General features: G+C 36.1%; 2 protein-coding genes and 1 long non-coding RNA gene across 6 annotated transcripts; 1 reads left to right on the top strand and 2 right to left on the bottom strand.

Annotated features, from left to right (window-relative positions):
• Nucleotides 1–960: 960 nt before the first annotated feature.
• Nucleotides 961–7,408, bottom strand: LOC120739346 (leukotriene B4 receptor 1-like). The gene is made up of 5 exons (XM_040041102.1): nt 7,237–7,408; nt 4,352–4,912; nt 4,009–4,209; nt 3,850–3,890; nt 961–1,874 (listed from the first exon to the last, which is right to left on the bottom strand). The coding sequence occupies exons 2-5, from the start codon at nt 4,901–4,903 to the stop codon at nt 1,571–1,573; spliced, it is 1,098 nt and encodes a 365-aa protein (XP_039897036.1). The 5' UTR covers nt 4,904–4,912; nt 7,237–7,408; the 3' UTR covers nt 961–1,570.
• A 4,674-nt stretch (nt 7,409–12,082) lies between these two features.
• Nucleotides 12,083–27,218, bottom strand: LOC120739318 (solute carrier family 12 member 3-like). 4 transcript variants are annotated; one of them, XM_040041052.1, is made up of 28 exons: nt 25,294–25,419; nt 24,941–25,098; nt 24,581–24,737; nt 23,986–24,096; nt 23,811–23,886; nt 23,242–23,337; nt 22,810–22,949; nt 22,568–22,678; nt 22,320–22,431; nt 21,436–21,566; nt 21,259–21,343; nt 20,915–21,072; nt 19,556–19,663; nt 18,750–18,873; nt 18,558–18,659; nt 18,065–18,223; nt 17,821–17,920; nt 17,425–17,536; nt 17,123–17,257; nt 16,382–16,488; nt 15,893–15,975; nt 15,676–15,744; nt 15,056–15,160; nt 14,559–14,670; nt 14,089–14,175; nt 13,660–13,795; nt 13,487–13,554; nt 12,083–12,581 (listed from the first exon to the last, which is right to left on the bottom strand). In XM_040041052.1, exons 1-28 carry the CDS (start codon nt 25,348–25,350, stop codon nt 12,443–12,445), a joined length of 3,138 nt encoding a protein of 1,045 aa, XP_039896986.1. In that variant the 5' UTR covers nt 25,351–25,419; the 3' UTR covers nt 12,083–12,442. The 4 variants fall into 4 exon arrangements, with proteins under 4 accessions (XP_039896986.1, XP_039896988.1, XP_039896989.1 ...); XM_040041054.1 differs by lacking the exon at nt 25,294–25,419 and adding an exon at nt 27,214–27,218 and having other exon boundaries at nt 12,443–12,581; XM_040041055.1 differs by lacking the exon at nt 25,294–25,419 and adding an exon at nt 27,214–27,218 and having other exon boundaries at nt 12,443–12,581; nt 25,004–25,098.
• On the top strand, nt 18,318–18,660 carry LOC120739362. The gene is made up of 2 exons (XR_005697185.1): nt 18,318–18,429; nt 18,511–18,660. It is a non-coding gene; the product is annotated as an uncharacterized LOC120739362 (long non-coding RNA).
• Nucleotides 27,219–27,457: the final 239 nt, after the last annotated feature.

Raw genomic sequence — 27,457 nt, 5'->3', positions numbered from 1 at the left:
ACCTTTGGATTGGCAGACCAGGTTGGTGATTCTCATCTTTAAGAAGGAGGACCAGAGGATGTTTTCCAACTATAGAGGGATCACACTCCTCAGCCTCCCTGGGAAAGACTGTGCTGTGATGGATGGATGAATGGTTCCAATTTTGTTAAAATATTGACTAGGGTATGAAAGATGGCTGTTAGGTTTTGTATTGTTGATTGTCATTTATGCTTAGAAATATTTAACCATATATGCTTAGAGGTGTATAATAATTTGTAGATTGAAAGAATGTCTCATCCTAGGAGGTCTGTAACAACTCTGTGTAGCAAAAAGAGGGGAGTGCGTTCACTCCTCTACAGATTGTTCTGGCATAGATCACACACCTCCTAGGAGAGGTCGTATCTTCTCTTTCTGATATATGGTTTAGCAAACACACGTATATTTCTTTAAGTATAAGAGCCTTTTGTTCAGATGGAGCCCTAGACTCCTGGCACCAGCCTTTGGGGAGTCTTCACAGGGTCACATCTTGACCTCACACACACACATACACACACACACACACACACACACACACACACACACACACACACACACACACACACACACACACACAGTATTCTTTGTTCACATGTATACCTATGTAAGATGTCATATGTTAATGACCCTATGCATATTTATGTAACCACAATAAAAGGAGTGCTATGGGGAGCCTGGCTGAGAGTCTGACGGAGGTCAAGTGGTGGAACGACACTTGGCTCCAGGCAGGTCTCCCTCATGCATGAGTAACATGAAGAACTTTGCCTACTCGTGTCTTGCTTCGCTGTGTAATTATATTGTCCTCAACGTTCCAGCGAATAGGTTCAAGCTACAAACCTATCAATGGCGATAAATGAAATGAAAAGAAATGAAAAGATTTCAAACTTTTTTCAAGCTGCTAATAAAATGACATGTGTCCAATTAAAAATAACAGAGAAAAAAGAATCCTGAGAAATACGTGTGAATTTTAATAGTAAATATCAAAACTAAAGTTGTCAAGCCCATTAAGTCACGGCAGCTCAACTTTCAACTGTATAAAATGTAACAGTTGATCTGTCTTAGCATTTTTACCATTCTTACCATTTTTAGGCATTTTACAAATATATCATTGCATAAACAAAATAACAGTGTCAAACCTTAAAAAAAATCACATGTACAGTGCACCATCTCCTTTAAGGAGTAAATGTTGAATTGAAAATAGAGGTACGTAGGAATCTGAAAATCCTACATAGTTCCTCACAGTTTTTCCTCTTGTGTGACAGTTCAGAGCTGAGCAAGGCTCTTTTGTGTGGTATACAGTTCCTCTTTTAAGAATCACCTCAAAAATATGTCAGTGTATCATGCTTCCAGGTGCAGCCTGTTCCAGGAATCCGATGTCAAGTTGTATCCTTTGTTATAGTCTCATTCCAGAAGTGAGCAACCAGCTGTTAGTAAGTTATTAAAACCTTAACAATTTTCTCCTAAAAAATGTGCTTTCACCCTTGATCGAGGAAGAATTTATTATTTTAATATTTCAAGGGCACAGCACTATATCAGGCCTATTGCCTCATGTCGTCTACTTACCATTCTGCACTGGTTTGATATTAGAACTTGAGTTAGTGGTAGAATCTGGGTCTCTGTCTTTTAGCATTACAGCATCTGCATCTTTGTCTCTATCATGACTATTCTGGCTGTTTTGTCTACTCTTCCTTGTAACTGAATCCAACCCAGTGCCCTCAAACAAGCGAGCCATGAACGCAAGTCCTTCTCGTCGGATGTAAGACTTTCCTGCGAAAAAGTACAGCACGGGGTTGGCGCAGCTGCTCATGAAGGCTATGGAAGAAGTGACAGCACGACTCCTGGTCCATATTTTATGCAGTCTGTGAGGGAAGAGAGGTGAGCACAATACAAACATAAACATGATGGGAAAAATAATTAATTCATTGATTAATCAAATATAAAATAACTTGGTTTTGCCTACAGCTGATTAATGCAGGCAGAGATTTTTCTAGAAGGGAAGAAAATTTGAGGGAATTTGGATTATTAAAAAAGCTGAAAGTTGACAGTAATAACTAACTGATATAAGCATGCACTGAAAAGAGACTTTAAAATTCAAATAACTGATTCTTGGATGCTGTAATTTGCTGATCTGTCAAAAACGTGTTTTCTGCATTGAAAGTCAGCATATAGGCAGTAATTATTTGTGTGACTAACTGCAATGGGAACCCATAAATAAATACATATATATCTATATAGATATTAGGGGTGCAACGATACACAAAATTCACGGTTCGGTTCGGTTCAATACTTTGGTGTCACGGTTCGATATTTTTTCGATACAAAAAAATGTTCATGCCTTTTTAATTTGTCATTTATTAAAATTATAAATATATATTTTAACTCAAAAGTACAGTGTTTAAATTTAATGTTGCTGAAACAACAAAGTAATAAAAAAATTAATCTATCTGATCGAGAAATCACTCATCTTTGGAAAAGAGAGTTTATTACAGAGAAATGGTTCTTTCCAAAATAAAAGCTATACTATACGCTTCTTCTGGGGTATATTCTCAGCAGCATATTAAACATATCAGGTCCCCATAAGGAGAATCATGTGCTAACGGCTGTCTAAATGACTCGGGTAAAGTTTGTAGCATGCATGCTTGTTGTTTTTGTCTGCTTCCACTTGTCTTTGCACTAGCATGATGTCGGAGTAAATGTGCAGTCATATTCGTTGTGTTCCCACTAGTGCTGTCAGCGTTAATCTCGTTGAAATGACGTTAACGCCACAACACGGCAAATCTCCGTTAACGAGCTACCCCTGATAGCCCCGTGCGTGGGGCTGGACGGCCAACACGTTAACGAGCTAACTGCTCTAACGCAGTAGTCCCCACCCATGTAATTGAGCATTGCGTGGCACATCCGACATACTGTTTTACTTTTGTCCATGACGCGCTTACCTTCAGGGTCATACGTCACATGAAAACCAAAATAGTTCCAAACGCCACATCTGAATGAGGGTGGGGGAGGTTCAATTTGCCATGTTGCAAGTAGAGCTTAACTTCTGTCTCACTAGCTTGCCCTGCGCTCAGTGAATCTCCATTCGACTACTCTGCCTAGGCTGCACTGTCGAGCGCAGATCCACTGAGCGCTCAACACAGACAGCATCGTCAGAAGGAAAGTTGATAAAATAAATTTAAAATTTTGAATTGTTCGATACATATGCGTACCGAACCGAAAGCACTGTATCGAACGGTTCAATATCGATACGAGTATCGTTGCACCCCTAATATATATATATATCTATACTGAACCTTTTTTTCCTTTTTTGTAAAAGTACATTTGAAAATGAGAAGTATTTTTAACAATAAAATGCATTTGGAGTAAAAAACTTTCACAAAAAAAAACTACATGAATTGTTGCAGATTATAGTTACAGTATTTAAAAGGTATTTAAAAGACAGAGACCAGAGGCTGTGATAGTAAAAGCAGAAATGTTGTCTTGACGACCACATCCCTTGAGATAATGAGATAAAAAAAAATCAAAATCCCCAAATGACTCATAGGCCTCTGTAAAAAAGACAAACATTAATTTTCCTATATCTATATCGATACTTAAATGCTAATGATGTAAATGAACTTTAGCTTTTAGATGTCATGAAACTTTAGCATACAGGAATTAAGTTTTAGTTCCATCACACATATCATTTAGTGCTGCATTACCAGTTTTCTCATATAAGGTGAAATTTTCCAAACTGTTCAATGAGTAATCTCGTAAAAAGTTCACTTTGACTTCAGCACCACCTGACTCACTTCTTCTCAGAAGTAAATGTAAATTTGTATCTTAAAATATACTTACATAGTTTTTACTTGACTCTCTGGATACACTGCCCATGCAACCTGAGCAAAATGTAAAAATAGTTAAATTATAATTTTGTTAAGAATCATCATAATGATGAATTTTAAAGGCATTATTAGAAGAAGGTATTATGCATAAAATTAAGACTGTGGGACATACTTGCACCAGGTTTATGCAATGGTAGGGCAACCAAAACAGGCAGAAGGTCAACACGATGGCCAGGATAAGGTTCTCGCTACGAATGCGACGGCGGAACTTGGTCTGTCGGATCCGACGCAAGATGCATATGTAGCTGACTACAATGACAGTATAGGGAATTAGAAATCCCAATATGATCTCCAGTGTGTATTGTAGGACCACCTGTACAGGGAGATAACACAAGAGGGATGAACAATAGTATAGAATGGAGGTGCTAATGTGTATATATGTATGCACAGATTAATAGGTAGATAGAGAGGTAGATTTAAACAGTATTCCTCTATCAGAATTCTTCTCAACTCACATGGCTGCATAAATCATGGAAGGAATCGCAAACATGCTTAGGTCCCTTGTCCCTCACTTCTCTGAAGAGAAGTGCAGGAATGGAGGCGGCAATCACCAGTGCCCACACCGCTGCCAGCACACGGGGTACCATCTTTTGGGTGGTGATAACACTGACACGTTGTGGCCACAGCACAGCCACCAGCCTGTAGAGGCTCATCATCATAATGAGCTGGATGGAAGCGTACATGTTGGCTAGACACAGGTAGTAGAGGACCTTACACATTACATTCCCAAACACCCAGTTCTGTTTAACGAGGTAGACAATGAAAAACGGGGTTAAAGTCATTAGAAAGCCATCTGCGATAGCTAAGTTGAGGATGAGAAGAGTAGTGACAGATTGCTTTCGAGCTCGTGCCGCGATGCTCCAGATGACGAACAAATTTCCAGGGCAGCCCAGGAGAAAGATGAGGCTGAGGATGAAGGCACCCATAGATGTGGCAACTGGATTATCCACAATGGTTTCATTTCCTCCGGTGGTGTTTATCAAATTTGAACAATCTCTGTGGGCCATCTTTGTTTCCTGTCAAAGAGAATGATTCATTCGGTCACTTTATTACTCCCTTTTAACAAGAATACAGAAAATAGAGACAGCATTTCAGGGCTGCAACAAGAATATGGCAAAAAAAATAACAAATAATAGTAAAGGTCTTCACCTCCTCCCTCACGTTTTATCTGAATCGAGTGCCAGGCTTAAAAGCATGAATTTCATGCAGGAAAGTGTGGGAGTGTGGCGCAAGTGCAACAGGTTTTAACTCTTAATTCCTGAACAAACGAGACCAGACATGAGTGGAAAGCACCAGTGAGTGTGTTGGTGTCAATATTTAAGCAGAGATTGTACTTTAGACTTCTGTGCTCCTTCTCTTCAGGGTCATTGATGGAAGATGATTTTTGCACAAACAAACCCAAACACAACACAAAAAAAAGAAATATACTGGGAAGCTTCAAAATACATTCAGGAGAAAATAGTATTAAAGTATTAAAATAGTATTAAATATACACTAAAACTAATATGCACTGTATGAGAAGCGTGTGGATACATGTGGATAATCACTTTTTGTTTTAAATTTTCTGACAATTAATTAGTTTACAGTCTAAAACTATGTGAAACTGATGCTCATTTTAGAGCACTGTGCTGTGGCGCAGACTACTGGCCAAGTGGTGAATAAATCACCGAGATGATCTCTTTTTAACTAGCTGCAACATTTATGCATTAGTCCAATATATTGTTTATCATTGCCCTGTGAGAGTAACGCAGTCTCAGCATATTCATAGCAATGGCATTGAAATGAACAGTCGCTTGTTGATATAATGTCTTCGTGCTAACACACATGTGTGTTCAAATGTGAAGTATATGAGTATTAATAAGCTTTCAGAATTTTACTTAAACCAGGAAGTTTTTTTTTCCATTTGTTAACAGGATAATGACTTCAGTGAATGCATTTTAACACCGTGTTAGTTCACTTGAGCCTAAGTTGCATTGAGTTGGTGTTTGGATCCTTGACTGCTATTTATTTATGCTTTCAGTTATGTGGTATTGTGCTCTCTCGTTCATATCTTGTCTATTATTTGTAGTGGTTTCATCAGTATTTCTATGTGTGCCTTTCTATGCCTTCTGTATACCTTGGTCCATTTTTATTTCCTTGTCTCCTACTTCCTCTTAACCTCTTAATAGTTCTAGCTTCCCTCTGTCCTTTCTCGTGGTGTAAACATAGTATAATTACCTTGTAATTTCTGCAGTAACTGACCGCAGGGCAATAGAAATTGGCCCTGTTGTACTGAGACAGTTTTATTTTGGGGGATTTGTTGAAGTAAACTAAGGTAATAAAATATGTTTATGTATATCTAATATTTACAGCCCTTGAGACATTTATACATTAGCAGAGACACTTTAATGTGTGAATATGCTCTCTGTTTCTTTCCCCCCCCCCCCTCCAGCAGCCAACTTGAAGAATCAGAGTCCTTTCACATTACTAAAAATGTTTTTCAAAAAAACGTGTCATTACATGCTCTACACATCTACACTATCACTCCAGTCAGGCAGTGTCAGTATGTCTCTGCGTATAATCAGGTACTCACACCTACACTTGCTGAACAAACCTGTTTGATATTTCTTAGCAACCTGTCTTGTAATTTGTGTTTATTACAGAGTCAATAAGTGTGCAGTTGGTTTTATCGGGAAGCAGGCTCACACAAGGTTCAGTTGATTTCTGCTTTTTGCTTTTTGCAGAAGTAATGAGACCACATAACCGTTGTTTACAAAGAGCTGGTCAAACCTCATGGGCAGTGGCATCAAAGCAGCAGTGGACGCTGACACTGTTTTTTCTTGTTGAGCTGTGCAACAACTACAACTTATACCAACTATAACCAGGTCGTGAATAATTGGCAGATTTTTTTTTCCCCAGTTTCTGTTACGCTTGTTGTTGCAGCGTTTCTATTTTCTTTGGTCTTTGTCATCTTAATCTCTATTTTTATTACCATTTACATACACAGACCTTCCTGTTAAACCACAACACTAATAAAAACATGCCTGACTTAGAGGGTGTGTTTGTGTGCTCTGTGATTCACATGCATACCTATTCCACCCACAGAGAAAGAGTACGCGCGCAGAAATGGTACAACACATGGAACGTAAGTGTCCACAAATTTAGCTGTACCTGACATATTCATACTTAAAAAAAACTCTAATATACATAAGAACAGTATCACCCATGGAAACATGTAACATGCCATGCATTCTCAAAATATATATATGATTCACTAGGCTGCAGAAAATGAACTATTATTGTAAAGAATCATTAAAAACAACAAACAAATCCCAGATCAAAAAAGACAGAAAAGACTTACCAAGTTAAATGTAAATCCCAACACAGAAAAGAAAACACAATGTGCTTGAAAATGAGTCTGAATGTGTTAAAGATGTTGTAGTTTCTTCCTTTTCTTTTAACCTTTTAGTCCTACCTCACTTTCCCCCACCTACTTTCATTCTGTTTCTCTCTCTGAGCCCTCTCTCCATTGACTTGTCATGCTTGCTGTAACATGCAGGGAGCAGAGGAAGGTGTGTCGCAATTATACCTCGCCTCTTTCCTCGGTCCTAGCAGTTCATCAACATTCTCAAGCAGATAAACCCAAAAGCAAACCAGTAAAAGGATATTTCATTCAAATCACTGTTCATCTCATCTCCACTGTTTTGTGCATATGACATGTTTCTTCAGCTTTGCTGTCAAAGCAGCAGTTGTTGTTTTAGAGGCATATCTTGTCAAAACTTTACCAATATTTCAGCTTTACAAAGACACACACCTTGTACCCATATGACTTATCTTGTGGTTTATGGCTATAGCTGCAAGATTTTCAGACCTGTAGGGATTTGTTCCTACTCAGCAGCAACCAGCTGGCTGTTAATGTTGCGCAGTCAAGACAAATTCTTTTTCAAAATTTAAGTTTATTCCAATAAGGTTTAATGGGGTTGAAGCCAAACCAATAAGCTATTCTGACTGAGAGAACTGTGTATTTATGCACAAGAAAGCAAACTCCAAGATTGCTTCCACTGTTATAGCGCATTGTTGTTTAAAATATATATATATATTCCTAGTACTGCACATGTAAATGTGTTTGGATCAGTTATGTGATCCACATAGTTAGGTGAAAAGGTTGGTCTGGCTACCCAAAGCCTGAGTAATGGAAGGGACTCTTTCAAGCCGAAGTCTAAATCAAGCTTAAGCTGAACTCATGTCGCAACTAAAAGTTATTCCAAGAAATAATTTATATTGATAACTGAAATCTTAGCAATACTACACTCAAATAAGAGCTTGATTGTATGTTGGAACAGTGGGTTTCATCTGGTGTGCCAGATGAAACAGCACGATTTGCACATATACAGTAAAGGCTCTACCACCTGGCTGTGGCTCAGATGGTAGAGCAGATCAGCTACTGATGGGAAGGTTGGTGGTTTGATTCTTGGCTTCCCCAGTCTGCATGCCAAATATCCTTAGGCAAGATACTAACCCCAAGTTGCCCTCCGCTGCGTTCATCGGAGTATGAATGTGTGTGAATATAGTTTTTATAGGGCACAGAGTACTGTGCTATGCCTCAGGCATCGATGACAACATCCTTTAGAAATGAAACATTAAACAACAAAGATAACAGTCTTACTTTCTCTGGTAGAGAAATCACTGACACTTTTCTGTGAAACTCACTGAGCAGTGTTTCTGCAGAAACTTCTACAGAAACCCAGATGTGCACGGTGAAAACTGGGCATGTCGCCATCGTTTTAAAGGGCAAATGCATAGCGTTAAAAATGACTGGGATTAGAGAGTGAACCTGTGCTTAAAAAATGGTGTAGCAGTTATAATTTAAAAAAAAGAAGAAAAACTTTCACACTGTTGGAGATTAAGGCAGAAGTTGAACATTCCAAGACATCACATGCAGGTATGAAGACCCAACACCAAATTTTAACAATGTCCAAAATAGGAGTAGTAGCTTCTGCTTGAAAATAACGACACAATCTTTATATGCAGTGTGTCTTTTCATTTATTTTATTTTGTTAATTCCAGTTATTTAAAATGGCAAAGTTTCCAAATTAGAGTTGCTGTAAGGATTTAGGGCCTGTAATAACTTGCACGTTTTTTGGTTTTGCTTTTTCTTTCCAGTGATGACAATCCTTTGGCTCTTATTCAACTGCCAGCACAAATATTTTTTTTTCCATATGGAAAATAAATAACATACATGCATTCAATTTATGTTCAATGAGGTGGGATCTGTCTGCAAAAAGAGACTGAAATCCGTGCGTCTAATGTACAGCCTAAGACAGTTTAAAAAAAAAAAAAAAAAAAGTTTTCCCATCTAGCATGTGTCCCTTGGTTTCTCATGGAGCATTGTGCTAAATATTTGTAGCATTTTGCTTCCTATGTTTCATTTTGGGGTCCTTAAAAATATTCTATAACATCACATCTATTAAAAAGATTTACAATAACATGATCAGCTGTGAAAATACTCAAACATCATACCATTCATAATTTATCCCAACCCCAGGATAGAGAGGTTGGGTGAATGCAGTCTGGACTTTGTGGATTAGAACTAGGGCTGCACGATTTTGCATAAAATGAGAATCACGATTTATTTGCTTAGAATTGAGATCACGATTCTCTCACGATTTTCTTTTCCAGTATAAATATTTATTGCACTTATTAACTGCACATCAACTTCGTAACAGTTGAGACTGAACATAAAAACAATAAATAAACATAAAAACAACAAATGTCTCACGTTTTGTTGTTGCTGCAAAATGTTGTACTGCTTGAAATTCCGTCTCCACCGTTGCTCGACACTGCGTGTATAGAGCAGGTAGTGCAACAATAGAAAAATAGTTGCGGGACGGCACTGTGTAGCGTTTGTCTAGGGCGTTGATCATTTTCCTAAATCCCTTGTTTTGCACAGTGTTGATGGGAGCCATATTTTTGGTCAGGTGATAAGTGATGGCCTCCGTAATTTCTTTGTGCCTGCGGGAGTTAGACGGGTATAGGGAAGCGCTGTATAAGGTTCCCGTTATTGATGTTTGGGTGGTTGACCGGGACGGATTTTCTCCTGTCACTTTCTCGTCATCCCTGACGTGCTCTCCGTTGTTTTTTCCCTGCTAATTTTAGCAGCCAGCTTCTGTATCACGTGGTATAAGGCTCCGCCCTTGTCATTTGTTGAGCAGGAAGAGTGAGCGCTTGTTTTCATGCAGATTACGTCCCGGATCAAAATGCGGTACAATCGTAGTTGTCTTTTTTTTTTTTTTTTTTTTTTTTTAATCGTTGTCATTTGGAAATGAGATCGCACATAAGTATGAATCGAGATCGCGATTTTCTAACGATTAATCGTGCAGCCCTAATTAGAACCATTGGATCAGAGACGTGATAGAAACACAGAGTGCCTGGTTTATAATCCAGGAAGACTCCAATCTTGCAGAGACCAGAGCCGGGCACTTTGGTTTCTACATTATTGTGACAGAATAAAAAGCCGTCTGCTGTGCAGTCTAAACTCCAGGACTTGTCATTTTTGCCAAACTGTGACTCATCAGATGTCCGGCTGATGTTTTTATAAACCACTGCTACAGACAGAGTGTGAGCATGTCCCTCTACCTCCCAGTAACACCAGTCTGCCAAACCCTCTCTGCACAGCACCTGGGGAAATTTAGTGAACCTGTATAGATGAGCTGAAGCGTGATCGCATATCAGGTGGAGATAACGATAGTTTGAGGTCCCATCCAGTGTGAGGGGATGGAAATCTGCTAAAAAATGCAGTGAGTATGATCAATATTACCACTGTTTTCAACTATAAATGACTTCTATATGAAGTATATGAGGGGCGGATGTTGTCCAGGATGAGGACAAAGTTCACAGGTTAGAGTCAAATGTCAATCATATATATTCCACCTCTCTAATATTCTTGATATTTATAATTTAATAGTTTGTATATATTAGTGCTATTTCTTAAATTTGTAAACTTTGTAATATATTGTGATATTTAATTAGTTGTTCATTTAATTAGTTTAGTAGTTTAGTTCCGTTACTGTCTTGGAGCATCTGTAACCCACGTAAATTCCTTAGGGATTGTTAAAGTTTTCTGATCGTGATTCTGATTTAAAATGTTTCAAGTGATTTGCTGGGGGCTGGAGGTAATGAGGATGTGAGGAAACAAACAGTAATAAAGACTTATTTTTAAACATCACTGGTTATGTCCTTTCCTAGGCTTTTATCAGCTGCTTCATCGAGCTGTGTTTTCTTTGCTAAAAGAAGATGAGCTCAGTGATGACTTTGTCCCAGTCAGCGAAGTTAACGAAATCTAAGAACAAATGTGCTGGCTCAAATCTGTTCAACTTTTTTTCTGTTTGTAGTAAAAAACCACAACCTGGCCTGATCTTTCAATCTCAACAGGCCAAGAAAGTGGGATTTTCATTTGGTAATCAAATCAAAGCTGTAAATAATGAGTTTAAATGAACTGAACTTCCATTTTTTCTAACAATGATTTTCATTTCTTTGAAACAGATGGGCATCTATATTGGAGTTTTCTAGTCTTACCCCTAAAAATGCTTTAAGCTACCTCGCATCACTGGAGAGATTAGAATCGCCAGAGCATGGAGGCTCCACATGGAAAGGACAGCTGTATTCACCCTTCTCCTCCTCTCCATCCCAGCAATGATCAATCCAGCTTTTACAATAACTGTGTCCACAATAAATGGCGATGGGTTCTTTCAGAAGATCCAAACACACTGAACAGGAAAACTGAATGTAGTCCAGGTAGTGCTGTCAGCGTTAATCTCTTTAAAATGATGTTAGCGCCATAACCACATTAACGCGGCAAATCTCTGTCAGCGAGTTAATGCGGTTATGGCGCTAACATCATTTTAAAGATATTAACGCTGACAGCACTAAGTCCAGGTCAACTCCATGAAGCTCATCTTGCTAATGTTGCTGCTTGCTCGCCATTTTAGTTATGGTATTATTAATTAACAGAACTGGACTGTCCCTGAGTTGAAATATATCTGCAGCACTTGGCAAATGAAGCCCCAACTGTCTGCTTTCAGCAGAAGAGGAGAGACTAAACAGGTCAAGTGTGAGGTTCAGTCAGTGTCCATCCACTTTAATTGTCTTTCACATTTGTGTTGATGAATCCTTTTAATGAGACAGATAGAACAAATCACAAGAACAACAAGTTTATCAGCCATATGCATTCTTCGATATATACATATATACATACATAAGGTGCCTTGAGGCAATTGTTGTTGTGATTTGGCACTGTATGTTATATTTTGCTTCAAAGTGTAATACACAGCTTAAAATTATTCAGAAAAAAGTGAATAACCACAATTGTGTTATCTTCTGTTTTTGATCATTCTTTATTATGCATCAGATTTGTTAATCATCTTTGATCACAACAGCACATCATTTACACACTTTTTATTACGTACTTATTTGTCTTGTGTGATTTTTTTTTCTCCTTTATTGTCAGGACATTATTTTAGAGTATCAAAAATATTGTGTCTGTAAATTTCATTGCACTAACACAGGATTTACTGGCAGTAAAAAGTGAGGACATTTTCTTGGTTTCCTCGCACAAGCACTACAGGGCAGTGGAGGCCACAGGTCAGAGCATCCAGCCAGGCTATGTACAGAGCACTGGGGCAGTTGCCGTGCGGCACAGGAAGACTCCTAATAGAATTCATTCATAACAAAAAAAAACATGCCCGTCATCTCACATATGTAAAGATTATTGAATTACAATCAACATAACAAAACAGCAAAATAAATTAAAAATAACCTTGCTTGGGGATTCTTTTTGCAGCAACTACAGAAAATGAACCTCTTCTATATTTATTTTCTTTTTCAAAACACACTCTATTTTGCGGTTTTGCATCAAAATAAGTGAAGTACTATTAAAACATATAGATTGTTCTTGTTTTGTATTTCAAATCTTGCATTCTAAAGAACATAGTGGTTTTGTATAAAATCATCCTTTTTTTCTTTTCCCTTTCTTTTTATTGTAACTGTACACTACCGGTCAAAAGTTTTAGAACACCACAGTTTTTCCAGTTTATATTGAGGATTATGTAGTTTAATTTGTCATTGCACTCCGAAATGAAAACATAGTACAAATCAGCAACTGCAGTAAAAAAAAAAATCAACTTTTGACCGATACTGTACACTGGGTCTCTTATACTGACATGTATTTAAAAATATTTATTCAATATTCACTCTTATTGTTACCATGTTTGTCATAGCTGAAATATTCAATTTCTGTTTTAAAATTTTTAATCATATACTGTGATTGTAAACAGATGTAGAGTCATTTAATTCATTAGGGTGCATTGGTGAATGCACTACATTGATCCCCTTTTATTTTTGATCTGCCTTGTCTTATAATATATTATACACCACATTATAGTACAAATCATCTGGGGAATGATAAATGGTGGATGTATAATAAAACTGCCTCAATTCTGGGACTAAAGATACACCAGAACAACGGCAATATAAAAGATTTTATAGAAAATACACTTTTAACAAATTTAACAAAAGGTTCTGAACTTCACTGGTAATATAAAAAGTCAACTTACACAAGCACGAGGGTGGTATTTTGTGAATTCCTCCGGATGATTTCGTTCAGCCTTACTTTTCTCTCAGACTGTAAATAAAATTTTGAAAAAAAAAAGTTTTTAAATGAATTTGGTGGACGATCATAGGCATGTCATTTCTTCTTTTGGGTTAGAAATGAAGTACAGAGACAGACCTTAAGTCTAAAGGCCTCCAACTGTTTGTCTGATATTTTCCATGGTTCCTTCTGTTTTAGTTCCTGAACTGAGACACCTTCCTGCTGTTCATCATATAGCCTGTAGGGCGCAACACTCTCCAAAAACCTATTCATACTACAAGGCATCAAAAAGACACAAATGAGTTTGCAGTCAAGGAAAGAAAAAAAAACTGCTATCATTAAACATGCTCTAATTAACTGTACTTTCAGCGCTCTATTACAGTTAATTCAACATCATCTATAAAAATGTCTTTTTCACTAAATGAAACTGGGACTCATAATTGAAACATTTAGGTGAAATGTCATGCCTTTCATTTGTTCCTGAGGTTAAAAGCTTTGCAGGGGTTTTGTAAAGGGATTTTAGTGCATACTGTGACTTAGGTGAAAAAGATGGCAAGTTTTTCATACTTTTTGGACTGAGGACTCCTCTCAGTGTCTGTCATGACGACAACTTCAGTAACATCGATGCGGAATCTCTTCAGCAGGGCGATCATTCTGAAAGAAACAAAAGAAGCAATCTTAAAGCACTTCAGTGTCTGAAAATCAAACACCTTGTCATATAACCTGAAACATTCCTAAACGTTTTCACCCCAGTCTGAACAGCATGCAGGGAAATGCTCTTTCAGTCCTAGATTTCATTTCAAATTTAATTGGTGACTGTGTGTTGTACATCTAAAATATCCTGGTTTAAAATTTTCTAAAAGAAAAATTACATTAATTTCATCTGTGCTTTGTTTAACAATGAAGATTGTTAGATCACAAATAAAAACGTAATGGAAGAATGTTTACCTGCACGCCTTTCAATTTCAATTTACCTATGAATAAAGGTTTTTAAAAATTCAAATACCAATACATAGGTTAAAATAGAATAAACATACGCATCACGGCTTTCCTCGATGTTTTCTTCATCTCCCAATATGAAAACCCTAATCTTACCACTGCGCCAACATTTTCTTCTGGTGAGCAGGTAAGGCACCAGTAAAATTAGTCCTAGAGAAGAGCAAGATAGCAGTGGTTAATTTTATATCCAAAATTATATGTGAAGATTCAGTTTTGACTACAGCCAATACTGGCACTAAAATTACATCTGTCAACTATCCATGCACTAGTCTAAGCTGAGCTGCTGAGTCCTCCTTCTCTTTGATTACTGACTGATCTAGGTGTTTCCAGATAAACTCACAGACCAACTCTTCCTTGGATTTGCGTACCACCACGATGTGTCCAAGAGACATCATAGTTAGATGACCAAAGTTATTATAGTTTGGAATTCTGACCAGATACCCAATCCACACACTTTTATATCAACTTTTATATCAACTAGGTGTTACACACGTCTTATTAAATTGTGATATAACTAGTGTGCCTAGTGTTTCACCTCCATCATCAGCTATCCAGTAGATGTCAATAGTCTTCTTTCCCCCAGAATTCTTAAACACAGTCTTGATCTGATCACTGTTGATGTTTTCAGAAGTGTCATTAGCTGCAAAAAGCGATAATTATGTGTTATCATAAGGATTACTCCATATTCATACTTAAGAAGCTATATGCTTTCTATGTACATTTAACGACAACCATCTCCATTGCAGCATTTCAAAAGCAGCATCTGTAAATGGAAATACTATTAAAGAGATGGTATGATCAAATCTTTGTTTTACGCTATTTCATCGACATGTAAATATCTTTGAATTAATTGAGAATCCTTATTTGTCCCCCAGACTGTCTAAAACCATTTTCAACAAAAGATTGTTCATGTATAAATTAGACATTTATACATTTAGAAATGTACGTACATTTTAGCTGACAAATTTCCTCCATGTGCAGTGCAGGGTTATATGTATATTGACTTTTACTTGGAGAACAGTGAACTTCTCTATATATTTTTTAAATCAGATGATTGAACTTTCAACATCAATGCAGGACAATGATTGGTCGAAAATATGCATTTTGGGTCAGATTGAAATGAAAAAATCTGAAGCATTGAAAGTGCTTGCTTACCTGATTCCTTCTCAGGAAGCTGATGGTCATTGTTTTCAATGGCTTCATCAGGCTCAAAGCCTTGGTTTTCTAAAGTAAAAAATAAAGGAAGGATTGACCACTGCAGGGGCAAGCTGGGAATTTTTTTTTTTTTAAATTTGTCATAATTTGTCTTTGTTATAATTTTTTTTGCCAATGTCACATGCTTTAGAAATCCATGGTAAGCCATGCATCCAACCTTTAAAATCAGAATGGTCAGTGATGTCCAGCCCATCCATCATCCTCAAGATACACAAACAGTACTTGGAGTCAAATGTATCACTGAAGAACAGTAAGAGAGAGTGTGTGAGCAACAAAAAACCTTTTAAGGACTCTTTCAAAAAAAAAAAAAAGTGTAGAATTCAATTAAGTGTTAAGTAGAAGGTGTCATAATATTGTATGGTACTTTCTATATGCTAAAAATGCACACTGCACTTTTAAAAGAATCGTTAAAAGGCTTTTTATGAATTTTAGACCAATAAATCATTCAGTTGACCTTTAGGACCACAGTGTAAGTAAGCCAAATTTTAATGGATGGCAACGGGACCCCACCCTACAACATGTACCACCACCACCCTGCAAGTTTTTTCAGAATTAATTCAAAAAATCTTTAATCATCAAAAATCTTTGATGTTTACAATAGAATGACACTCACACACACGGAATATGAAAACAATGATAAGCTTACTATATAGCGTGGATATAATCTTCAATGCTTTTAGGAGAGCTTTCCATCCAGTTTGATTTGAAGCCAAGGACCAGCGTGTTAGGCTTCAGCTTGCCAAGACCAGAAGCCTTGAATTTAAAAATAATAATAACAATAGCAATCCATCAGAGACATCCAAATGTTTTAGGGATTTCAGGGATTCAACATTGTTAAACTCTTAGATATTTATATTCAAAGAGCCACAATTACAAATTTACAAAAAATTTCATGATATTTTCAAGATAATGGATTTGTAAAATGACACCATAAGTAAGATGCAAGAAAAACACATAAAGCCACCCCTAAATAAGAATATAAATTACTGCATTCATTTTTTTAAAAAACAGGCAATTTAAATGCCACCCCTTACTTCAATTGTATTATAGTACTGAAATGATTAATAAAATGTTATAGTTTTTTTTTTTTTTTTTTTTTTAAAAGGACTGATATGCCATAATTACAAACCAAAAGCACATTTGTAAACAGAATGCCATTTTTGACACACCCCCAAAGGTATTTGTGTCTTCTGCAACTCAACAAGGAACCTTTAATTTGTCAGGCTCCAGCAGTTATACAACAGAGTCACTCACATGGTGATGAAAACCAGTTTAGCATTATCAAAAATTATGAGAATCATACAGTATAACTTGTAAGAAGCCATTATTTAGTTTCTAGTTTCTTTTGAGTAGTGAGCAACAATTGCTTCTCAAATAGAGGACATACCTGTATCAGATATCGAACTCCATCTCTGAGGGAATCAGCCGTAAACTGAGTGTAAAACGAGCGAACCTTCCTCTTGTTTAACCATTTAACATACTGATCTGTGGAATCCTGAAACGGGGTCTGCTTTTCTGGCTCCTGGAAAAGGCAATATCAACCTTCTATGAAAAGCTGAAGAAACTGAGCATGTGCAATTAAAAAACTTCTGACAAAAAGCCAGTGTGAGAACTTTTAATTAGTGGATAAAAAATGTTAATCAATTGTCATTTTTAACTTTCAAAGAAAAATGAAACAAAGAAAGTCACCATTATAATGTTTCCACAGATCATAAGGCTGACATGCTTAGTGAAGCAGCCAACAAAATCCACCAGTGCAGGCCGCTGTTGTGGAGGTCCAGTCATGACAAGGCATTGTGGTCTAATAAAAGGACATCAGAGAACAAAGATAATGTTCGGGAGTTACTGTCTATTTGAATTATCCTAATGTTTGAGATATGTGGCCTGCATTTGTTGGGGAATGTCCTCCTTTCAACGTTCTGCACATGTTAGTGAGATTTATTTTGACAGTTTTGGGGTGTTTTTTTGAAGATAAAACAGCGATCACACAAATACTCTTTGAAAAAACAACACATGAAAAAAACAACAACAAGAAAAACAAAAAAAAAACCACCCAAATGCTTTTTAACATTTTAGACCACTTACCTAAAATTCTTGACATGGTCGTTCACATCAGTAAGAGACACAGAGAATGACAAAGCCATGTTGTATGAACTTGCCTGTATTGAAGAGCCCCAATTTACATCTGTTGATGTAATTAAAAAAACATTATGCAAACAGATGCAGTATAAATGACTGGTAAAATACAATGTATTTCACTTGTCCATCTGAGGCATGGTTCGTATCAAAGCAACATTGACTTCCAACCTATGCTTGATTTTTGACTCACTTGGTTTCTTTAGGTATGCAATATATAGAAACAGGAGGGAGATGACAGTCCAGGTGATCAGAGCAGCCCACCAGGTAAACGCAAACATCAGAGCTATAGATGCCAGTGCTCCATACAAAGCTGTCCATTTGTTATAGTATTTGAATGCTGGCCTCCATCCTTCAAGAGATGACAAGAGAAGGACAGTTACAAGTGAGTATAATGCAAAAGTTTTGATCCTAGATCCCTAGTACTATGTCCAGTACAGCCTCCAAAAAAACCTAAATTATAAGACCCACTTTTTGCCCTCCCTATGCATAAGCACATAAAGGATTGAAGTGATGTTCAAAGGAATAACACATTTAGCTTCACATTATTGTGTATCAGTTTGTTAAGTATCACCTGTCTTGGACATCACATTTGTCCTGGTGAAATGCTTAATTTCTTGTTTAGTGAATAGGCATGAGCTTGTCTCTAGTCTTAGTGCAGTGCAATAGCTGAGTACATAACTTACCAGGGGAGTTGACAAGTGAAGCATGAAAGCAGCTTAGGTTTATAAGAGCATAGGAACACAGGAAGAAGTTGGAGATAATGGGTGCAATGATATTTAGTTGAGCTGTAATAATACAGAAGGAAAAAACTATCAGCACATATATGAAACAATTTTTCAAATAAGAGTAGAATGACAGTGCTGGATTACACTCACCAACAAGAATGATGGCCACAGCAATGAGGTAGGTAAGGATATAGCCCCGGAGTGGTTCATTGTTTTTGCCATAACCCTTTGCAAAGAATATAATGTACGGGTATACGTTGTCTTTGCACAGACACTGAGAGATGAAATAAAATACAAACATAATTTCTTTAACAATAATAACTTTACTACATTTACAAATGCATATATCACATTTTTCATTGTTTTTCTGCTTATTTTAGTTAGAAAATAGGAATTTGCACCAAAAAACTGACATTTTTTTCTTTTTTGCAGAACCTTGCTGAAGTAATGCTTAAGTGACTTAAATCTGATTTCTTTCTAATAATCATCAGTTCTCTGCCATCTGTGACAAAAAGGCATCCAGTTGTGTAAAAGTATGTGGAGAAATGTCCCATGGCTTCTTTGTTACGATATACATAGACCCAATATGTTTTTGCTTCCCCATGTGATTGACAAGTCAGAAGTCCACAAGGTGGCAGCATTCCTTAGTGTCTCTGTTAAATTCTGAGGTCCAATTTTTAAAGAATAAAAGCTAAGGTGAATTTGGCTAAGAAATGAGGTCCAACACAATTGCTATGGTCATGTTTATAAATACTATGGCATTAATAGCAGAATTGTGAGAGTAGTGTCAGATGTTTGTCTATCACTGTTCTACTCTGCAAAATTAATACTTTTTGCTGCACAAGCTGAAATGAATAAACCGTGATAATTGGTTAAGACTGTCCGTATTTTATTGCCTAAAAAAATAAAAATAAAAAATATGGTTCAGTCATTGTGATGTATCTGGTGGTTCTCACCTGAAAAATTTTAGGGGCAGAAACAAGAAATCCAAGAGCAGAAGACAAGGTGGCTGCAAAAATACCAGCAACAATGAGGTAATATGAACCAGACATCAGGCCCATTACCTGTAGAGAATTTTGAAAAAATGAAATTGTAAACAACCGGAAGAATGTGTTCAAAATAACACATTTAATATAATTACTTAAAAAAAGTTTAAATAATAAAGTTTATTTCTTAAGCAGTTTTTATATATATAAAGTCAGCTTTAAGAGACAGTTCCAGAAATGAAACACTGAACAAAAGAACAAACTTGAAGGAAATTCAAAAAGATTACAAAACAATTAAACAAGACCATGCAAGAGTCAAGTGCAATTTTTTAATGAGAATAAGGATTTAAGTTAAAAATAACTTAACTTAGGCAGCTCATTCTAGAACCAAGGAACCCTATTAGTAAATGCTTAATCGTCTTTTTTCTTTAAGTGAGAATTTTGAACAGTTTACAGGTTTCTGAGTATCTGAAAGCTGCACACTGTTTGATAACGGCAAAAAAGTTGCACTATATATTCCGGGGCCAGGGAATAAAGATTTAAAAAGTAACACATAAAATCGTTAAATCAATTTTAAATCTTAAAATTAGTGGACAGCCAGTACAAAGTCTTTAAAAACAATGTAATATGTTCATTTTAATTGATTCTTTTAATGCTCCTTGATACGTAATTTTATGTAATCTATAGTCAATTCAATGCTTTTGGATTAACCTGTTAAAAGACCATTACAATAGTTTAACTGAGAAGTCATGAAAGCATGTGTGGTAACCTCAATATGTTTGCAACTCAGATCTTTAAATGGATCCTTGCAATATTCTTAAAGTGGTCGAAGCAAGTCTGGGAGCACATTGTTTATATCCTTCTCAAAGGAGAGATCAGAATCAAAAACCCCTGGGTTTATTTTACATGTAAAGATAAAAAAAAAAAAAAAATATGAGAAAAAATAAGTTAAGACTTGATCCAACCTGTCACATCCAATAAGAATTTCTATTTTACGTAAGTAAAATCTCAGAATAATTGAACACATCGATTTCTAAACAGCCATTAGACATTTTAAAAGGTTTGAAAGATTACTTAAGATTACAGTAGGTCTCACTGGGGCATAGAGCTCTGTAAAACCAGCTAGAAGAGCAATTAAATGTTTTATATCTTAAGAATGTGGCCCAGTGGTAGCATGTATAACCAAGAAAGAATAGGTCCCAGTACAACCTAATGAAGGACTCCAAAATTTTACCAGAGCATGAAGAGCTCCACTTATCAATGATAAAAGAAAATCTGGTTCACATTGCAATGAACATAAATGCCATTTGTCTCTTAGCTGACCAGTACCTGTGAATAGTTTGCCAAACCCTCTGAACAAGCCTGTGACTGGACGCACTTTGTGAAGTTCCAGCCCAGTTTACATGCTGGTCCCAAACAGCCATCTGTGCTGTTTCCAGTCATGAGGTCAGTCATATTTCCAGAGGCATCCCTCACTACACTTGCACCTGGAGTCAATGTTAGTTTCAGAACAGAGTCAAAAAGCTGTTTCATTCATAGTCTCTGACCTTTTTCTCACAGGCAGTTTCAACAAGAAAAAAAATGCCTATATACCACAGAATCTGAATGAAGCTTTTAAGTTAAGATTCCAGCCATATCTAATGCAGAGAAAAAAAAGTAAACTGAGTAATTACCAGAAGTGACAACAATCACAACGTAGCTGAGAGTGGTGCAAAAAATGGCCATTAGGGTGCCTTTCGGGATAGCAGTAGAAGGGTCCTGCAAAAGAAAATATTTTTAGAGTCATCACTTACACATAAAGCTTAGCGGGTTTAGTAGAAGAACTCTCTTTTTCTTGATGCTTGTCATACTTTGAGGTCTCCAGAGATGTTGGCTCCAGACAGGATGCCAGTGCATGCAGGAAAGAAAATTGCAAATTGACGGAAAAAGTTGCCATCAGGACCTCTCCAGTTTGGTGTGAGGTTTTCTATGAATACATCCTCTGTAGAACATACGAGATATTAGCTTAAAATTATGAAAAAACACATTCCTATTGTAAACACATACAGTGGCCTCAATGATGTTTGGGACAAAGAAATATCTTTGAGTAACCCCACGTGATGTGAGTAACAAATGTTCCTCAGTGTGAAATCTGAAATTGAACAATCTAAAGTGCAGGTGTACATTCCACACTTTGATTCAAAGTAACTAGCATATCGGTTCAATTTATACATATGGTAGTTATTTTTCCAGAGTACCATAGTGTTTGAAAAAAAGTAATATTATGTATGTTAAAACAGTCGTGTTTAGTACTTTTTGGCAGATCCCTTACAAACAAGGACTGCTTGAAGTCTACGATTTATTAAAAAAAAAAATAGCAGTTGCTGAGAACCTTTTTTTGGTGATGCCTTGTTAAAACTGCATCTACCTTCAACTTCTACTTGTTTCAAATGTTTGCCCTTTTAGATTTCTTCTTCAGCATATGCAAGGCATGCTCAGTTGCATCAGGATTTTGTCAAATAGCTGGAAGTTTGCTCTTCCAGCTATTACTTCCAATAATTAATTCATGTCAATCCTATAATGTGTTCAATATTGTCAGTGACAGTCCAGAATAACTGACATCAGAGATCAATGCATTAGAACTGGTAGGCAGAATGTATTAGAAGGACTGATAACTAAAGGAATTAAATCAAAATATTTTTTTTTTCAAAGGTGTGTTTTGGAAACTAGATTGTTATGAGAAGAATAAACTTACTGTTATATCCAAAGAAGCCCTGTGACTTCTTCTGGAGGCTGGGAGGTATCAGTGTTCCCACAAGGTAATCAGCGAAGGAAGCCATGAGAACTATGAAGAAAAAAATCTGAGCCTACGAGAGTAAAAGAGAGAAAGAATGAAGGGAGATAATTAAAATAGGTACAATGAAGAGTAAACATTAATAAGAAACAACAATATTTGTAACCCATGTCCAGCAAACAAAGTGAAATGTATTTGGTTGTGCTGACCTTGGCTTCCCAATCCATTCCACCGAATGTAATGAACAAAAGAATTGTCACTGTGACCACACCAATAATACGGACATCATTGAGCGCATCGACCATTATGGTACCATAGCCCTAAAAAAATCAACAAGGTATTAACAGGAGTATGAAAGTATAAAGATTTAGAATGCATTATTTTACAAGATGTGGTTACCTATTTAGAATTATTATTATTATTATTATTATTTTTATTATTATTTGTTTACCCTCATCAGATCACGTACGACCTCTGAAAAGCCAACAGTATGGAGTGCGACAGCCAAAGCATTGGCAATGGAAAAGATCAGTCCAATTGATGCTCCTAGTTCAGGACCGAGTGTGCGAGAGATCATGAAATATGTCCCACCTAAATATTGAAAAATATGCAGAAACAAGGCTGTTAAAAATATTGTGTGTGAATGGGGACCAGGAAGAAGGGAAGCAACGCCGGGAGCGTTGGCACTATTCTATCATAAATGTAGTAAGAGTTTAAGAGTACTCCTAAAGGAAGCATTTATTAAAAGTGTTATAGAGATATAGAGAGTATTGGACAGGATAGTAGGTTTGAAAATGGGAATTCAATGGATGATTTTAAAAGGCAAGATTAAGTGGCAATAATACTTATACTGTGTCATTCCAGTTTAAAATAATTTACTCACCTGATTTCACTCTCCCATTGGTGGCGATGGCGGAGATTGACAGGGCAGTTGTTGTGGTCACTGACACAGCCATGGCTATAATGACCAAGCTCAAAACTGAAGAAAGAAACAAGTTAGGACTCAGTATTATAATATTATGATCATGGAGGTTGTTAACTAAATCCTATTTAAATGGCTTGAATAAGAATGTTTTACATGTACTGTATCGATTTTCTTGTCTACAGAACTTATACAATTCCATTATTATGATACATTTTGCATTTATTTTGTCATATATCCACAGAAATGGGTAAGGAACTTACTCCCAACTTATATAAATTTGTATTATTTATTGATTTTTTAAATTTCTCATGTCAATATTATGAAGTACCTGCAGGATGAAATGGAACAAATTTTAACCAAGGTGAGTATTTTATTCAACTCCAAATTATCATTTCCTGTTAGATTAGTAATCTAATATCATGAATTAACAGCCCAAATCAATGAAAGTTATATATACCAGAGTTGGCAACAGAAAGCAGGAATAAAAAGGACCCAATATACTGAACAATGAATGAATGTTGTTTTACCGATGCCTGCCTGAGAGGTAATCCATGTTAGCCGGAGAAAGAGGATGACACCCCAGATATTCAGCATGCAGCGCATCTGTGATAAAAAGAAAAAAAAAGTTTATTTTTTTGTTTTACTTGTTTTTTTTTTTCCATTTGTATGTTGTAGACTTAAATACACAGAAGCTTTTTTCACCCAGACTGCAATAAACCAGCCAAATCTAGTAGGCGGTTTCCCTTCAGGACCTTGGGGTTCTTCATCATCTGCGGTGGCATCATCTGCGGCGGCATTTTCTGCTTCCACTTCCTAAAATAATAATAAATAATTTAGAAAGAAAGTTTTCTGAATAGAAAAATAATCAAATGTCAGTTTTTGATTAAACTAGTTATTAATTCTATAAGGTGCAAAACACTGTCCTTCAATTTTGCAATAAAAGGATGTAAAAAAAAAAAAGTTCCATAATGTTCGAATACTCAAAAAAATAAAATTTAATTTAATTCAAGTTTGTTTATTAGGAAATCCTATCAACAGTCACTGAAAGGAACTTTCTGGAAGTTGTGCTTGCTCCTCTGATGAGCAAGGACATTGCAATGACAGGAGGGAAAACATTTCCTGCTGCATAATTTTATGGTTGAGGGTCACATGACAATCTCATCCTGCTTCAATGGGTTATAGATTTATATTGTCTATGAAATAAATCAAAAGTTCTAAGTTTAAACTGTCTCCTTCATAAATTGCAAAGTTAAACAACACAACAATGAGATGTTTTCCCCACAGGTGGAAAACTCACCTCAAATGTTTTGCGCAGAACATCAAGAGAAGGTCTGATTTTGATCTCTTGGTGGGGCAGTGTATTCGCATAATACTCTAACTGTGGTGCCGTGTCTATGGTGTTATAGATAGAAGTTTTTCGTGGCTCCATGTTTGAGTCCTTCTGTCCCGATGCGCTTTTTGTTCCAGTGGAAAAAAAAGAAAGAAAAAGTTATTAAATAATGAAACCATAACTGCTTGAAACTGTATTTCCTTCAGTGATTGCTAAAGTTTCTTTCTTTCTTTTTTATTTATTAATTTACTTTGTTTCTTGTTTATAAATTTAACAGATCATAGATTCTACCAGTTGAAGTAGAAAAAAATCTAGCATTTAACAAACCTTGACATGCCTGAGATGGTGAAGCTTGGATTTATACTGCTATCAAAATGGTGTGAGGAGTACCTGGGAGGTCCTTCTTCAGGATTTGCCTGGGGAATACCTGGGCCTGACCCTGTAATCTTAGACTTGAACTGCCCCATTGATAGTCTCACTAATACCTGTTGGACATTATGGAATGAAAAGAGGAATGAGAAAGGGTTATTCATTTTTATTTATTTATTTTCTTGCACTGAAAAAAATATTTAATGAAATTGAAAGCTTGGAGAAAGACTTTTGTTCATATCATGTACGTGTAATGTAATAATGTCCAATGAAGATATCTAAAAAAAAAACAAGCAAAAAACTATACTTACAGTTTTTTTTTTCCCTGATGAAAGAATCAGCAGTTCAAAAAATGTCCCTTTGTTCATCTCATAGCTCAGCTTTTATACTCTGAGTGAAATAGGTGGGATATGTGACATCCCCTCCCATTTTTGGTAGCTGTTCTGAAAAAGAAATCTACGCAATATGCTTCACAGGAAGTGTGACATCTAACAAAAACAAAACATCTATTTATAATATTGGTCGGAAATAAAAAACAAAACAAAAATATGTAGTCATGTTTCTCACCAACATTTAAAATAAAAACATAAATGAATGATTATTTTTATTTTATTTAAGTTTAACATGAGTAATACCTGACCAACCTGAATCAGCCTATGTTTTTCAGAATTGTTGGGACCTCGTGAGCAAGCAGTGTTTCCAGCTTCAATCAAAATTGAAGCTGGAAAAAAGTAAAATGTTGAAACTTGGAGGAAAAAAATATGGTTAATTTATTTACAAATGGCAGCAATATGCAAGTTCCTACGTTTAATGTAAAATAATAATAATGTAAAATAAAAAAATGTGTTTTTTTAACCATTTTGTATTTTTTCCTTGCCTGTAATTCATAAATATACAACATTTTCTTGCATACACTACTGTCTGTCTGAGTAAGATCTGCCTGAGTGTTTTAAAATTGAAACAAACCTTTGGCAGCATGGCCTTCATTGTGGCAGGGCAATGCTATAGTTGACCCTTTCTTTTGCAATCAGCATTCTCATAAGGTCACTGTGCCCTTGTCATTTGATACAACCACAAGCAAGAGCATGGTAGGTAGATGTCCATCGGGACCTAATCTGACCTAATGAGATATCAACAAATCCTTACCTCCCTAGGTTGATGTTTTTATTGACTGAAAGGTGTTTTGTAAGTACTATAATTTGCACGTTTGTCATTACATTATTAACACTGTATTTTCCACATAGCAGAAAAAAACATGACCATCTTATATTTGAGTGGAAAAATCAGGGGTTCATATATCTTTTGTTGGGATTAATAAACTTTGTTTCACCCTAATGTCAATAGTTTCATTATGAACATCTGAAATTTAAAAACCTTTAAGGCATGAAGGTAGACGTGTTTTCAAACACTATTCTAGCCTTATTTTTCACAGGGATTTTTCAAGATGATCCTGCACTGCTTAAATAATGTTCAGATTCAAGCTCTGAAGAGGTCACTGAGGTCGGTGACTGATAGTGTTGCACAATTGCGGTCAAAATGATAATCACATCATTGTTTCCAATATAAATTTTATAGTTATTTTTTTAATTATTAATTCACTTTAGTAACATAAAATGTTTCTATTGCACTGCAACTGTTTTCAGTTTTATATTTTGTTATCTTCATACATTGTGCATATTAATCTGTCTTTATTAACGTGATTTTTGGGGGACAAGTACCATCTAGTGTTACAGACGCTAGAATTTAGTTGTACCTCTGTTTTTTTTAACAGAGTGTTACTCATTCAGACTAGTCCAGGAAACTTCAAGCAGTGGATCAGGAAACAGCTGTGACTAGTTCTTCCAGGCAATTTGTGAGCAACTGATTTAGGGAGTCACTCATTTGCTTTTGCTTTGGACTAAATTTGTATTATTTATGCAGTAGTTCCAGGTGTGCTTTCACTGCATTGACAATATGTTTGGGATCAACGACATGTTTACCTTTGTTATGTATGGCTTCTTGACTGCCATACTTCCATTAAACCATTTCTTGTGAAGCTTCAGCAATCAACACATGCATTAAATGATGGCGCTGTGTCATATTTTTATATTTAAAGAAAAACTGCACACCATGATGAGATATGCCAAGTCTTCAGCTAGGTCCCATCTAAGTCATATTATTTGATGCATCTCAAACTGTTTTGTCTTTGGCATTTTATGTAGACTCGGCTACAAAAATTTAATTTAATACACAGTTTTGTAGAAAGTTGCTAGTAACAAAGTTTCTAAAGATACAACTTAAAATTGATTCTTTCCTAAGTTTTAATAATAATAATAATAATAATACATTTTATTTATAGGCGCCTTTCAGACCCTCAAGGTCACCTTACAGTAGCACGTAAACAATACCATAAAAAAACACAAGATAAAATGTATATATAGCAAACATGGTAGATAACATTTAGACATAAACAGTCATAAAAGTATAAAAGCAAAT

This window comes from Simochromis diagramma, unplaced genomic scaffold (assembly GCF_900408965.1).
Source record: "Simochromis diagramma unplaced genomic scaffold, fSimDia1.1 OVJJ01000370.1, whole genome shotgun sequence".
In the NCBI taxonomy this organism is placed as follows: domain Eukaryota; kingdom Metazoa; phylum Chordata; class Actinopteri; order Cichliformes; family Cichlidae; genus Simochromis; species Simochromis diagramma.
This window is presented reverse-complemented; position numbering and strand designations above follow the sequence as displayed.

Excerpts from the sequence above, each read along its gene's own strand:
- LOC120739346 (XM_040041102.1), bottom strand. The coding sequence starts at position 4,903 with ATGGCCCACAGAGATTGTTCAAATTTGATAAACACCACCGGAGGAAAT. Across the intron at positions 4,210-4,351 it reads TCCATGATTTATGCAGCCAT|GTGGTCCTACAATACACACT; the intron begins GTGAGTTGAGAA and ends CTCCCTGTACAG. Across the intron at positions 1,875-3,849 it reads GAGAGTCAAGTAAAAACTAT|ACTGCATAAAATATGGACCA; the intron begins GTAAGTATATTT and ends CTTCCCTCACAG.
- LOC120739318 (XM_040041052.1), bottom strand. The coding sequence starts at position 25,350 with ATGAACAAAGGGACATTTTTTGAACTGCTGATTCTTTCATCAGGGAAA. Across the intron at positions 17,921-18,064 it reads TGCATACCTAAAGAAACCAA|ATGTAAATTGGGGCTCTTCA; the intron begins GTGAGTCAAAAA and ends TTACATCAACAG. Across the intron at positions 13,555-13,659 it reads TGGAGGCCTTTAGACTTAAG|TCTGAGAGAAAAGTAAGGCT; the intron begins GTCTGTCTCTGT and ends TTTTATTTACAG.